Here is a 15,447-nt window from a genome sequence, read left to right as displayed (position 1 = left end):
CAATCAATCAATCAATCAATCAATCAATCAATCAATCAATCGATCGATCGATCGATCGATCAATCAATCAATCGATCAATCAATCAATCAACCAATCAATCAATCAATCAATTGACCGCCCTCCCCCCGCCACCCGCGTCTATCCCATACTGTTCATACGCAAGCGAATAAATATTTGATCGGAAGAGAGGACACCTGCCCATGCATCCTAGCGCAAAGTCGGCACGGTTTTTTGAAAAATAAGGAAGCTCCCACTAACGCGTAAGACTTGAAGGGAGCGAAGCTGTGCGCAACCTTCACCACCATCCCGACGCTTAGGTACACGATTGCAGCAGACTTGCTTTTTCGAGGCTGCCGCAACGAATTTAATCCATCATTGTTGCCATAAGTGTGAGCTTCCTTAATTTTTTGGAAGGGATAATTCTTGGACATCTCCTTGGAGGGGCGTACGCTATAACCTGTCTTTCTCGTTCCCTGCAAGTATTACCACGATCACGGCGAACACTGGAGTTTTCTTTTTCTTTTTTTTTTTTGGGGGGGGGGGGGGAATCTTTGCCAGTCTCCCAGGTGAGCATGCTTGACTTGCAAACGGTCGCCGATGACGCTGGGCCGTCGCCGCGAGGCACACACACACAGCGCTAGGCATTTTCTTGTTTTTTAGCTGTCGGGAGGTGGCCACAACCTTGCCCAATCCCCACAAGTGGTCATGCTTGGCTTGACAAACATGCGCAGGATACACTAGGCGGCCATCGCGAGGCACGCACACACAAGCGCCCGGCATTTTTTTTTTTTTTTTGTTATCCTCCGGACGGTCGCCGCGAGGCCCGTGCTGACGTGCGCGCACTCGGTAATTTATTTGTCTTTCTAACTGCGGACACGAAAAATCACGACTTCCTAGCGAGCTTCGCCCTTAAAAAACAACTCAGAGGATACGTTGCGAATGCGGGAGCTGTTACACTCGGGCCGCCGTTCCCAACCCAGGCTCCGTCGCCTCCGTCATGTGAGGTAGCGTGGTGAAGAGCCACAAGCAAAAGTGGCTACCTTGGAGATGACGACAAGGAGCCGAAGGCAAACTTAACTGGTTTACTGCATGGCGAAAGACGAGCCGAACTAATACAAGAACAATACCCTTCCGGGTAACTTTACAGTACAGGACTCACGCAGAGTGACAAAATTGATTCGCTGCTCCAAAACGAATGCACTTCTGCGGTTGGGGACCCGTATTATGCCCAAAGCGCTAATGGTCAAACAACGTTCCGCCTACTTCTGCACACGGCGCGAACATAGTACACACACACACAACACTTTTTCCAGAGTTCATGAGGGGTCGGTAGTAGCGGCGCAAGCTGAGTCTGAGAGATAGGGGAGAGGAGATCTCCGCTGCGGCGTCAGCGTCCTTTGAACAAGTCCAACTCGCCGCGTATGCCGCCGCCGGAGTTAGAATCACGCCGACAGTGAGGCGCCCTCGCGCCGGCCGATTTGCGGCAAGTTGTGATCTGTCCGAGGCAGGCTTGCACTCGGAAAACTTTGCAGGACGCGCGAATATGGTTGCGCACGCAGAATCGTAACAGCTTCTCCGCAGGTACTCCGAGATCCCGATGGATAAGGGACCTCAACCACTGTCCGTAGGGATGCTCTCGAGGAGATGTGCTACACAGACGCTCTACACCAGGCCTGGGCTGTTCGACGACGTACTGGAGCTTCACCGGAGCAGTCCCTGGACGAATAGCGGCTCCCCAGAAACGTCCCTGGTTTGGGCAGGCAAGCAACAGTACAACAAAACAGGACAACGGAAAAGCACTACCGCATCGCCGAGAAGTGCGAAAGCAAATCCACACTCAAGCTCTGCTAGGCTTTTTATTGCGAAAAAATACGCGATTAACTAACTACACTGGTTGTATTTTGCCCAGCAGTACTTTAGTCAAGCGCATGAACTGGAAAGGAGGCATTTCGCGTGATTAGAAATGCCCCACACAAAAAGAAACGTAATCGTAAAGGGCGAAACCTGCTTCAGGAAAAACAAAGCAAACGAGAAAGTCAGGCGTCTGCACGCCACTTCCCGCGCTGAGCCGCGACTCGAGCTCGAGCCATTGCCTTTAGCTTCCCCCATTTTCAATCGCCCGTTCTCTGAAGGCAACTGCGTCCGGTTGAGAGGACATCGGCCTTTTTCCGAAACGTACCTCGATCGCGTGGACAAAACTGCCCTAATTTCCACCGCTCCAGCAAGGCGTGCGCTCTCGTTCTCTGGCGCTCCAAGGTCCGCTGAGACCCGGAGCAGAGCGTGCGTGCGGCGCTGCCACATGACAGGCGCGCACCAGAACTCTTGCCGCATGTGTGCTCGAACGTTTTACCTCCGTAGTCGTCCTTTGCCATTTTGGCGACACCGTGGGTAAGCGAACACCGAAGGGTGTTCGCTTACCCTTGTTTTGGTTCTCTTTGCCGGCTGCCAAGGCTACACTAGTCCCGTGCTGCCCGGTCTACGGTTCAGCCTCATGCGTCTCCGGAATCGCTACGAGTTCCCTTGGTCGTTACTCGACAACAAGTATCTGAGTTGGTGGCGGAAGGCTAACGACTCGCTCAGCCGGGGCACCGTCGTTACGCCTCGCTGCACCATGAAAACCGTCCAGTGTCTCGACTGCCGGCTCTGCCACAGAGTCGCTCGGTTCTGAACCTGCGTCTGGAGAGGCACCTTTAGTTTCAACGGACTCGTGTTGCCTCCTTTCGCTAACCTCATCGTTTACGTTTTCATGGAAAACGTTGTTAGCTCTCGAACCCTGCGCTTTCGGGTCGGCAGCCGTTTCCAAGGCCTACCGTGAACCTGGGCACTCCGAACCCGACGATCACACATCCCGGCCCTAACAGGCCCTAAACCGCCAAACCGGCTTCAGTAGTAGCCCAAATGTAGCCACGTGCAAGAATTCTAAGTAGCCTAAAATAGCCGAAATTCCTCAAGTGATTTTTTGCACATTTCAAATTACTTTTCCCAAGGCCATTCTTTCCTCCAGTCATGACCTCTGAGGTGCGAGTGGTGTGGTTGTTATCGCACCGCGCACACCATCAGTTTATTCTGGGCACAATTGAATTACGAAGGCCATTCGCCACAGGAAGATGATCCGGGTCAGAAACCAGGGCACGTAACTGACCGCCCAACTGTATAATTTTTCGGCATTTCTGCTATAGGTATTCTAGGAACAACTCCAAATCAGAAACAGTTGTGTTGTGTTACATTTCTTTACATATATGTATAGTTTGTTGCATAAAAGGATGCAGCGATTACTGTATTCGATTTAGAAAATAGTTTATTGACACTTGACGCAACACAAACAAAACCTTAAAGGGACACACAGCTAATTTTTCCGGAGCTCACGGCGTCTAGCTTCTATGAATTCCAGTGTTTTATATACTGGGGTAACCGCAACGCGGAGGATGAGGAGAAAGCGAACGGAAAAGCCGAGAGGTTATCCAGGCTTAGAGCCCGGATTATTCCTCGGCACTGGGGAAGGCACTGCCCTCTCTTTCAAAGGGGATGAAAGAGAGGGCAGGCGAAAAAGAGGGATAGGAGCGGGGCCGCGACACACTTTATGGCGAATTCCATTGGGCGAACAGGAGCAAGTGGAGCGAGCAGCCAGAGCAGCACACGGGAGTAACGGTGACGTGTGCTTTCGTTCCGCGAATGAAACATTCGCGCTGCTACGGTAGCAGTGAAAAGAGGGGGAGGGCGAGATGTCAAGAGTCATGTGACCAAACGTTTCCCGCTCTCGCTTCCCGGAGCATTTCGCGCGCTCGTGATGTCCGCACGCAGTTTATTCCTCGCCAGTTTTGCCAGATACGTGCCGGTGGTTTTGTGTCTGCCTTCCGCATGGCGACAAATGAAGAACCCGAGCGGATGTTCATGTTCATGATAAAGGGGTCACCATCGTGTCTCCCAAAAATTAGCTGCGAACGATAACAGCGTGCACCGTCTTTTCCAGATACGACTCTACCTTCGGTCGCTGCTCCGGTGGGGTGAACAGGTGCTCGAACGTAAGCTCATGCAATGTCAAATCGTCGTCGTCGTCTCTGCTGCTGCTGTCCGATGATGAGCTTGCGCTTGAATCTGTGGTGCTTTCATCATCTAAAAGTAGCAGCAATTCCTTGTCCAGACGGCCGCGCTTAGCTGCTGCCGTACGCACTGAGCGACTACCGCGGCTGCTGGATTCCGCCATTTTTCCTCCGCCACCCGGGGATAAAACCAGAAGTGACGCAAAAGAGGTCATGTGACTTCTTCGGCGTTCCCTGTTACTCCGCCGCATGGTGACGGAGCACCGAGAACTGCTCTCGGCTGCTCTCGGCGCCAAAAAAGTGCTCCTCATGGACCAATGAAACACAACGCCCCTGCTCCTGCCCGACCACTGGAAGACGCCAGAACTCGCGAGAGCACTTTGGGTGCAGTTAGAAGTGCTCCTATTCACCCAATGGTCTCTTTTTATCTAAGCCTGCGTCCTTCATGAAACGCAGAAGGACTTTTGTTGCCTTCTGCGAGGTCGATTGTAGGGGTCGATGTCCTAGAATACAATTTGCATTAGCGGGGAACGAAAGTGTCTGGGGAGGAGGAGGTTGTGCCGCTCTCCTCCTCACCCTTCGCCAGACGCGTCAATCAGTTTTCTTTCCGCCGTCGCTGCTGCGTTCGATCGTCTCTGGTTTCAGCCTTTGTAGAGACAGTGTGTTAATTGTCGCATGGGTAATCGTTGTCGATGTCGTTTACAGCTTCGCAGTCCATTCACCTTCACAGCGTGGATTGGCGCCATTTTTTTAATGGACTATACCAACTCGCCCAACATTACACTTTGTTTCTATGCCTCCCTGATGGCGACCGTCCCGTCATAAAAATGCACTGCAGGAAAACCAGCTTTATACGGTTGGTTTCACAAAACGATGCTGATGATGATAAGCGAAGGTACATCATGCGCCACAAGACAAAACGCTTCCCCTGGTCGGAATTAGACCTCGGTTCTTCGAGTTATGAAGCGGACGTTTATCCGATTGCGCTATTCCGACACGGTCGAAGCAGTTGGGATTTAAAGCGAAACTTTCTTCGTCTCATTGATGGCGAACGTCCCGTCACCAAAACTCATTGAACCCCTACAACCCCAACGACAGCGAACGAATCTCTCACGAGAAAGCTGATCGTTTCAACCATCGTTTTTGTTAGACGTAGTGGCTTCAGTTTTTTTTTTTCTATTGTGGCGACAACATTGGAAAAACAAGTGCCTTCCACAGCATAGCATATAATGGCGAGTGCGTGCGTGGGTGCGTTCGTGTGCTTGTGTGCGTGTGCGCCTGCGTGCGAGCGTGTTGGTGAGTGTGAGAGTGTTGCGTGTGTTTGAGCGTTTGTTGCATTTGCGCATGCGCGTGTATGTGAGTGCGCGCGCTATGGTGTGGAGTTAAAGATGAAACAAAAGCGAAAAAAGAAGGAAAACATTATTAATCTTATTAAACGAATCTTAATGCCACTCCTTCCAAAAAACTTTAATTGCGAGCAACGAAATCTAGGCGGAATAAACTTATCTAGTTGAAGAGCATGTGTTCCAGACGTAGATAGCCCACAACACGACACATGCGCGCAGTTGTTGCAGCCTTTACGTATATAATTTGAGTACGAAATAATGACGTTTTTTTTTTTTTTGCTCGAGCTTGGTGTGTGAAGAGGGAATGATACCTGGTTGCATAAATTCCGCGACTAGGACGTAAGAGGGTGAAATAGGTTGCGAGATACATATATACCAGAAATTATTATGTAGATGGGCGAAACAGGTAAGGAAAAGCCAACTGTCCAACCAGAGCGAACGCTGCCTACGTGCACGGTAACGAAAAAAAAATATATTTTCCTGTATCCTGAGTCTGACTCACCGCCAGCTCTACAATTAACAGAGGAGAGAAGAAAAAACACAAACCTTCCTGATTTAACTCTTCTTATCTGATTCTTCCGTGTTTTCTGCCTATAGTGTTCATCGCTGCGCTTTGAGAAGAAGCCAAACGAGGGAGCGCCGAGATGATTAGGGTGGGCGAAAAAAATAAAAAAATGTCGCCCAGCATCTGACGAAGAAGTGCTCACGATGTTTCTCGCCATGTTCAAGGACAGCTGTAAGAGAGCGCGTGCAGGTGTATAAAAGTAAAGGCGCGGTGGCATCGAGCACACATTGCCGGAAATCTCTTCGCTGTACGTTCAGCCCGTGTCGACGAGCTTGCCTCACTTAACGCCGTCCGCCATGAAGGTACTTCTGCTGTGCGGGCTCATTCTGGCCGCCGCCATGTACGTGCAGGGCGGACACGAAATCTGCGGTAAGCGTTGTTTCCCCGTACTTTTCAAAGACGATAGTCTTTCTTGGGCTGCTTAAATCCAGAAATTTTGGTCTGTCTGTATGTCTGTTGTGTGTCTGTCAGTCTGTAACTCGATTCAGCCACTCGGCCAAAGTGAAACAAATACTGCGCAATAGTCTTATATACCCATAGACAAATCTAAACGCTTTAGACCCGCTTAAGAACGCACGATCAGAATTTTGGTTTCAAACTAAAATTCTGCGCATGCCTTCTGAGTTCCATGCGTGTCACGACCTTTATTGGGCATCCTCGATTTACCAGTCCGGGACGGTCCGCGGGCAGTCAGATGACTGTGTGCGGGAAGGAGGTCCCGCAGGAATGCATAAAATCGAGCGCCGGATCGCGTCTCGGGCAGTCCGCGCACAATCCGGGACTGATGATCGAGGAGGCCCATTTAACCGCTCGTAATGTCGTGTATTCGCGTAATGTGCACTCCTTGTTACGCTTAGTTTACGCTTAACGAGGGCTGCACTTGGAAGCGGCTAGTGATATTAAGTGAAACGCCGACTGCACTGGCCTCGCATCGACTGCCTTTGTGACAGTGCTGCGCGCGCGTCATCAAGAATCCCAGTATAAAAAATGAAAAAAATTTCGCTTAAAAAAGGTATCGAGAAACCAGTGACACTCTTGATGAAAAAACTGTTCTGGCTAGAAATTGCCGCACTCCTGATCAGAGTGCCAGAAGAGGGGACCTCTTCTGGCTTTCATCAGTAAACGGCGATCAGTGCTCAAACAAAATGCGCATACTAGACATACTAGAATTTCATATTTCCCAAAAGAAAACTATTCTGCAGGATATGTTGTTCTTCGTTTCCGAAGGTCAGAGTGAATTTTCTGGAATTCACACTCCTGAAAAAGTCTCCGATTTGCACCAGGCTACACCCGTGAGGAAACCACATTAAAAGCGCCACAATTTGCGGACGATTTCCCAGAATGCAAAATAGCCTACCGGCCGTTGTCGATGAATGGGGCTTCAGCGAGAGCCAGGACCGCAGTAACAGAGGATAAACGTTTTCTACAACTTTACTGGTTTTCCTTTCGAATACCCGCCATGCCCACCGCACCGTGGCAGCAAGCAGTTTCTAACCGCTGATGCAAACATGCTAAAATTGGGGCTTATCCAGTTACAAAATCATGGTTTGGTGTAGCAGAGGGTTACAAATAATTTTCGGCCACCAAGTATTCTTAAACGTACGCCGAAATCTCGTATCGCCTCTTATAAGAAACGCTACTTTCGCAAGGGATGGGGAACCCGTGAACAGCTGTCGGCTGTCGCAAGGAACATGAAAGAGCCAGTTTTTTACTACTATTACAAAAAAAAACGATTAGTTTGCAAACTTTTCTGTAAATTAGGCTCCAGTTTGTGCAATTGTAGCTCTACCCAAACTCTATGGTAGGCTTCAGGGCCGGTTTGTCAACCCAAGACGTCATGCTGCAACTACAACACCAGATCGTCAACAACGAAGTCAAGGCGGCCACTGACGCCCGCGTGATAGTCACGCTTGATTTAACTAAAGCCTTCGACAGACTCAAACATGATGCAATTCTCCGCAGTCTCCAGAAATTACAGATAGGGGAGAAGACCTACAACTATATCAGGGAATTTCTGAACGACAGAACGGCACAGCTTAAGGTGGGACCCCATGATTCGCCTGAAATCTTAACAGGGAGCATTGGAACTCCGCAAGGATAAGTCATTTCTCCATTCCTATTTAACGCCAGCATGATCGACCTCGCCAACAAATTGCAAATCATAGATGAAGTACATCACAGCATTTACGCTGACGATGTCACTTTGTGGACAGCGGGGGGCAGCGATGGAGACATAGAAGATCGCCTTCAATTAGCAGTGGACGCTGTGGAGCAACACGCCAAAACAATCGGCCTTTCCTGTTCTCCGGAAAAGTCCGAACAACTGTCGTACAAGCCCACGCGACGAGGTCGAAAGCCCAAGGATACCCCACAAAACCACAGCATAACGCTGCGAGTAGGTGATACCCCAATCCCCGAAGTGGCCGAGATACGTATCCTCGGCCTCCATCTCCAGACCAACGGACACAACGGCAAGACAGTGCAAACACTAGAGAAAGCCACCCATCAGATCACGAGACTGATTGCGCGGATAGCCAACAAGAATAGAGGCATGAAGGAGAAAACTCTGCTAAAGCTCGTGTATGCGTTCGTAATTAGCAGAATTACGTACGTAGCCCCTTTCTTGCCCCTCAAACAGGCAGAGCGCAATAAAATCAACAGTCTCATCAAGAGGGTGCATAAGCAGGCTCTGGGAATCCCGATATGTGCCTCTAATGAAAAATTTGAGGCACTGGGTGTACACAACACCCTCGAAGAGCTCATCGAGGCGCATCGTATTGCACACCTCGAGCGTCTGACCAAGACGGCCACCGGCAGGCAAATCCTCGACCGCCTACGCATCCCGTACGAGAGATCTTTCGGAGAAAAACACACTGTTCCAGCCGAACTACGCAAAGGCATCTACATTCCTCTCCTCCCCAAGAACATGCATCCAGTCTACAACGAAAAGCGAAGAGATATGCGAGCCCTAGCGCTAGGGAGACAGCTTCAAGGAGAACCTCAAGTCGTCTACACGGACACTGCCTCTTACGAACAGCGAAGGGCTATGGTCTCAGTTGTCACCGACCAGGAAGGAAAGGTTCTCACCGCCTGCTCCATCCGAACACGACACCCCGAAGAAGGTGAAGAACTAGCCATAGCGTTAGCCCTAGCCACAACCCGAGCGAGGAAAATTGTCAGCGACTCTCAACCTGCAATCCGCAACTTCACAAAGGGGAGAATCTCCAGTGCGGCACTGCGAGTCCTTGCCCAGCAGGACAAGAACGTAGACACCCGAAACACTTTAATATGGACGCCCGCACACGCGGGCCTGGAGGGCAACGAACGGGCCAACGAGGCTGCTCGAGCATTCACCTACCGAGAGCCCCTGCAATCCGCCCTACACCCTGCCGACAACACCAAGGATCGCCTGTGCACCTACCGGGACGTGCTCGACCAATACAGAGGCGAAAGACGGAAGTACCCTGCAGCCAACCCCTCGCTGACCAAAAAACAAGAAGTTGCATGGAGGCGTCTTCAGACCAATACATATCCCAGCCCAGGCCTCTACAGGCACTTCCACCCAGAAATTCGTGACGGTAAATGTAAGCACTGCCCTCAGCTTGCAAGTTTGGCACACATGCTTTGGGAATGTCCTGCTATACAAAGAAAAGACTTCAGCAATACAGAGGGAACATTTATTATTCACACCAAGGAGCAGTGGGAGACCGTGCTGCTTAGCGAAGACCCTGTCATCCAGCGTTTGGCCGTCCAGAGGGCCGAAGACGCCGCTAGGAGCCAAGGCATCCTGGCCGTCGTCTGAAGCACACCGGCCATAACTAGGCCTTTCCTCTGCACACAATAAAGTTACTTCCTCCTCCTCCTTACAAATCATTAATGAACTCTGAACCCGCCGGCCCGTGCTACTTTGTGTGCGAATGCACGAGTGTGTACGTATCTAAACAGCAAATACTGGATGAAAGACAAAATTAGATGGCCTTACACCCGACGTTTTTGTAGTGTGCCTCACGGTATAGGTCCGCACAATAGATAAATATCATAACGATGCAACAATCTCATACACCGAATATTTCCTCTTCGTTAGCAGGGCAGGCAGGAAGCTAGCACGTTCTTGTTTTGTTTTTTGATACAAAAGCATTAAAGGGCCATTGGGCGAAAAAGCCGACGTCGGCGACAGCGTTGGCGCTGGTGAAGCATTCCACAGCCCGAAGCGTTCCATAGCATGAGGAGTTCCACAGCGCGAGCTTAACCTCGGCAGCAGCGAGAGGTGGCCGTCCTCGCCCGCCCTGAAGTACACCGCGGATGACGGGAGTGGAAGAACGCGCCTAAACAAGGGAACAGACAAGCAGCGAAATTCACCATCGGTGTCAATTATCCCATTACACGCCGGCAGGACTGAACACGGACCGGACGCGTAGGAGATAGATCCAAGCCATTCGAAAGCGTTAAGTTGTGTCGCAAAGCAGTGCGCCTCTAGCGTGAGGTCACAAAGAACTTCGAGGACTCGAGGCGTAAGCAAAGGGTCTCACTCTTCTAAACTGGGCCTTCATTCTTTCCCATTAGCAACGCATAAAAAGTGCTAAGGTGACTTTGGTCTGTTTTGCATTCTCATGTCAACGCATATTGTTTTTACGCACATATTTGAGTTTTTTGTTAATTTTCGACCGAAATACTATACGTCTGACGCCCCAACTAAGCAAAGCATGTATGACAAACTTATCGGTATGACGAACTTATCAGGGGAAGACATGAATTAATAAAGTGTACCAATGACTATTTTACCTAACGCTTAAATATCGCACACGCGGAAGTTTTGGCTGTTCGGCTCTACCAGGAAAACAACAGCCGCCGTGGGCGGAGTCGAAACCGCATCATCATCTTGGGCTCCACCCCGCCGGGTTTCACGTGCGATGTAGATTGTGTATAGGGACTTTATAGTGTATTGGTTGCAATTAGGTATGACCAGGTTCCACAAGAAACCTTGAGTGCGCACTACATATGGCTACTTGCTGATATCAGATTCCCATGAAATATGTTCGGCGTATTGTGTACTGAAGACGGAAATGTTTCGTTACGTCGTTGCAGTGCAACATTGTTCTATGAACCTGCTGTATTTCATTATATTTTGCAGAGTTGAGCCACGAGCAGATCACAGTGATGCTGAAGTGTATGGCTGACCATGTTCCAGCTGAGGTAAGAAAAAGCATTCCATTTGAAAAGTTCATTATTAAAATGTTTTCTAAACGTTTTATATACTGTTTGAGTAAGAAAATACTCGTAGGGGACCTAGTGCCTGTTGAAATTCGCGCGACGGTTAGTTGCGAAGTCGCCCTTTAAAATCGTTAGCCCCTTTTGGGGTCCTGTGCGTTGGAATCAATATCAGCGGAACATATGTCTCCCCAAGATCAGTTTTATTGTTGTTCCTTATTTTTGTTATCGTGTATTTTCTTTCCCGCATTTATGGAACGCCTTGGTGTTGTTCGCTTTCAGCCGATGATTTTATTTTAAAGAATACTAGGAGCTGTGCACATGCTCGTTCTCGTGGTTGCTTGCGTGTGCGAAGCGCGTTCAGAAAAAAAAATTATCTTGCCTAGTATACTAAAGGTCCATCAACCAGATCTGCACACCTTTTCCAGCAGATAATTTGAATCATACGTTTGAAATGTGAACGGGTCCTGGTTCTTGGTTCCGCAAAAAAGAAAACAAGTCCATCGCGAGAAAGGGCGCAAAAATGGTGGCTTTTCTTGCGTTGTACAAGTTGAAACTTGGTTGGGCTGTTGCAACACCCCGGCAATGTCACCTTGTACCAAGAAACATCATGTATAAAACGCGAGCAGCGATAGACAGGGAAAGACAGCGTCCCAGTTCTAACCGATGCTCTTCTCACCCGGACATGTTCACGATCACTCGCGCTTTTCGTGCGCTATTTCGAGCGCATTCGACAAGGTCTCCCCACCTCCCGCCCCGCCCCCCCCCCCCTTTTTTTCCCCACTGTATTAAACTATGGGCATCGATGACACTGAAGTGGTATGATCTGTGCAACATCACCTATTTCACAGCACAAGGAGAAGGCATTGGATCTCGTGCACAGTCAGGCAGACAACATCGCCGAACTGGTTAAGAAGCAGTGTGAAGCCGGCGTGGACTTTGTAAGTATAGCCGACAGTGCGCTTAACGAAGCTAACTGCATCTTTTTTTTCTTGCTGGTACCAATGCAGTCATGTGTGCAGAATATTTCCGGGCGCTTGTAATTTGTTGATGCTACGAGGACGGAAGCTACCAAGGTGGTATTCGCTACTTCGGTACTTCGGAAGGGGACGTTCAAAGAGCACACGCTCTTTGAACGTCCTTGCCTCAGATGTCACCGAAGAAAAGAGCTGTGGCAATACATACAGGAGTACATAGGTCGCCACCCTCCCCCCGTTCCCACAACCTCTCTTCATGACTATACTATAAGGTGCGGAAGTACCCGCGACCTGTTTATTCACGACACCTGGTGCCCTAGAAACCCTCGGTTGGATTTTTGTTCCCCCGTTTCATATGCTCCTGATTTACTTCGCCTCTGATTATCCGAGAGGATTCGTTCGAAATGACCGGCGTGTGCTCTTGCACCAGGCTGATTATTGCGCATTGATACACGACTCCGTGTGTCCACGCGTAGTCTGACGATCGAACCTGAGTCTTCCGGTTACAGACTTCCTCTGTTTTGCCCGTGGGTACAAGAAACACATTCGAAAGCAATACTCACAGCCGAATCAGTGCAATGAAAGAATCTACTTAAACACTTGAATGCTGGCAGGGAAGAGAATGCCAAGGATCTCTTCGATTTTCGCACATTTAAGTCTTTCGTTCTTGCATATCCCCCTCCTCCCCCCAACCATTCTTATATTTGTAACAAGCCGCGAGAAATTTCGGGGCTATATTATAAAACAGCTGCATTCGCTGATATTTTGCCCCTTCTCTTTATTCGGGTAACGAAATGGCTCGCAATATCTGTAAATTTTACAGATTGTACTGTAATAAGCCGCATTTTTACCACGGAATAGAGTGATGGACATGCATACGGGTCACAAAATATTACCCCATTTAAACATAATTTATTATTTATCTTGAGAGTATTACCATTTTTATTGTCTTATATGTCGGATGCATTTAATAAATTGATTATTCTGGTACCGTGTCTTTCAGGGTGAAGTAATGAAGAAACTGTTATCGGTAAGTGTTTTTGTTTTGTTTGGTTATCCTTTAAAGGTACACTATTGTCGGAGCGCCAACCCCAGCCATCAATGCACGTAGTTAAGTTTAAGCTGTACACATCCAGCTGCTTTAATCATAATGCCATTTTCTGGGTGCATCGACAATGTACGCTAGTGGGGACCTCGAGGTACCTACAGACTCCTCAATATGCATTTTTTTGCTACAGACGCCTCAATATGACACTGCCGTTGTGGCTTAATGGCTTGGCCTTTCCACCAGCCCTGTCTACCGCTCAGGCGTTCTAACGGTCAGGCCGCTATACCAGTCAAAAAACCTGCTGAGGCCTGCTGGGATATGCTCGCTATGTAAAAAAACAGAGTCCTTGTTCTTTTAAAGTCATTTCTAAACACACGTGACACATGATCCACACATGGGATTAGCCGAAAAATACTGGACTTTGATCCCGATATACCTCACAAGATTCCACATACGAAAGTAGCGAGCCCCAGGCCCCTGTACGCATATGTATGCCCTCGTTTTGAATTGACAACATAGTGGTATCTTCCTTGGATAATCATTATTCAGTCATGCGTCAAGAGCTGGGTGTCGCTGTAAGCTTTATCACCTTGGGGTAATCTTCCGTGAATGTTTTACAACTTCTGGACCCCCTAGAGCCGAGAGTGGTCTCCATGAATGAGCACTAGGCAGCAAGGTTTCCTTTTTTAGTTTGTATTGACCGACCAGATAATGAAGGAGACGCAGCACAGGACAAACGTTTGCGGCCTAAATTCTTCACCTTATCTTTGCAGGAGTATTTGACGCAGTGGCGACAGCTTTCTGGGGAGTCACGTAAAGACAAAAGGGCCATCCTTGGTAGTAAATAATTTCGCGAATTTTAGGGCGACGTATTTTTGGGCTCCCATAAGCTTACTTACTTTTGCCCGTAACTTAGATGGAAAAGATACGGTGTAAAGATAAAGAGGAACAACTGCAATCACGCAGAAGCAAGTGTTATCTTACGCCCACTTGTTTCTCGGGTGAATGAGCGCCCTCATTGCAGCCCCTAAACGGCACCTTGGTGTGAGTAACAGTGCGTATATGATGAAGGCAGTGGATGTTTAGTTTGCGGGTAAAATGGGGCGCAGCGGAGTCTTTTCTGTATAAGTTGTTTGAGTGCATAAAAATCTGTTTTACTATAAAATACGTGAGAGTCAGATAAAAGTGCTCCTTGCCCGTTCACAAGTTGTAAGAAAGAGGAAGCGCTAAGACGCGAGAGCGGACGGAAGAAAGAAAGATTAAGGTGAATACCATTTTCTCTTTCTTCTCTTTCTCTCATGGGGTCTTGGCGCTGTTTCATCAATCCACAACTGAGAAATAACTATTCTTTATGCAGGGTCATAAGACTCCGAGCTTGTCACAGCTTTAGCAGTACAAGAATTAAGCGAACCTAAGCGTCAATGCCTTAGTTGCAAAGGTCTTGCACAGAGTAAACTTATGTGTGAGGAAAAAAATGGCAATACTAGAGGCTGCCTTTTTAAGTAATAGCGCAGTAAAAACAAATTTATTGACCGAGGTGTTCTAAAAATATTTTTTCAACCCGTGCGAAATTTGTCAGCTGAATAGGAACGGTTTGAGAGCTATTGAGACATTTGCTTATAGTATCCGCTACAGCCCTGGATTACAATGCAATACCTCAAGCGTTTTAAATCCTAGTTCTGGCGAAAACTGTATCTAAGGCCGCAGTAGTTATTCCAAACAGGGATGTCATTGATCACGAGATTGCTGAGCTACAAGTTCATGATATCGAACATAAATCTGTGCTTCCACGAAGGCGTACCACTCTCAAGCCAATATCGTTCTGTTTTGCATTTTCTTCTTTTTCAGGAGGAAGAAGGTGCCGCTGTACGAAAGGCATACACTGAGTGCCATCCTGGTCACGCCTGAGGCGACTTCTACTGTGCGCTCCCTCTACCGGTTCCAGAACACCGCCTTGCGGGACGGAGTGGTGCATAATACAATAAAGACGACAACGACATTTAGCACCGAATCTCGAGCCATTATTTGTGTGAGGGGGGTATTGCAGAGCCTAAAAACAAACGCCGTCTTGCCTTACTGGTGAAACTAGTTCGGCAATGATGTACGAATACCAAGGTTCAATCTTTTTTAGTTCAACTGACGTTTCCTAGGGGACAGTGAAACGACTGACACACGGTACGGAGCCAGAGGAGACATATTCCTCGCGGCCGCACATGGCCAAACAAACTAGGTGGCATGGTGCTCAGTATTTCGACCGTGATG

General features: G+C 48.6%; 1 protein-coding gene across 1 annotated transcript; it reads left to right on the top strand.

Annotated features, from left to right (window-relative positions):
* Nucleotides 1-6,162: 6,162 nt before the first annotated feature.
* LOC144144004 (uncharacterized) lies at nt 6,163-15,196 on the top strand. The gene is made up of 5 exons (XM_077675490.1): nt 6,163-6,321; nt 11,084-11,145; nt 12,012-12,101; nt 13,141-13,167; nt 15,034-15,196. The coding sequence occupies exons 1-5, from the start codon at nt 6,249-6,251 to the stop codon at nt 15,091-15,093; spliced, it is 312 nt and encodes a 103-aa protein (XP_077531616.1). The 5' UTR covers nt 6,163-6,248; the 3' UTR covers nt 15,094-15,196.
* Nucleotides 15,197-15,447: the final 251 nt, after the last annotated feature.

The sequence above is a fragment of the Haemaphysalis longicornis genome, unplaced genomic scaffold (genome assembly GCF_048455015.1).
Source record: "Haemaphysalis longicornis isolate Haplotype H1 unplaced genomic scaffold, Haemaphysalis longicornis Haplotype H1 scaffold_1, whole genome shotgun sequence".
NCBI classification, from domain to species: Eukaryota; Metazoa; Arthropoda; class Arachnida; order Ixodida; family Ixodidae; genus Haemaphysalis; species Haemaphysalis longicornis.
Note: the sequence above shows the minus strand (reverse complement) of the source record. Positions and strands in the feature narration are given on the sequence as shown.

Bases quoted from the DNA above. Each gene is read 5' to 3' on its own strand.
- LOC144144004 (XM_077675490.1), top strand. From the start codon at position 6,249: ATGAAGGTACTTCTGCTGTGCGGGCTCATTCTGGCCGCCGCCATGTAC. The intron at 6,322-11,083 runs GTAAGCGTTGTT...TATATTTTGCAG, and splicing joins GGGCGGACACGAAATCTGCG to AGTTGAGCCACGAGCAGATC. The intron at 11,146-12,011 runs GTAAGAAAAAGC...CCTATTTCACAG, and splicing joins CTGACCATGTTCCAGCTGAG to CACAAGGAGAAGGCATTGGA.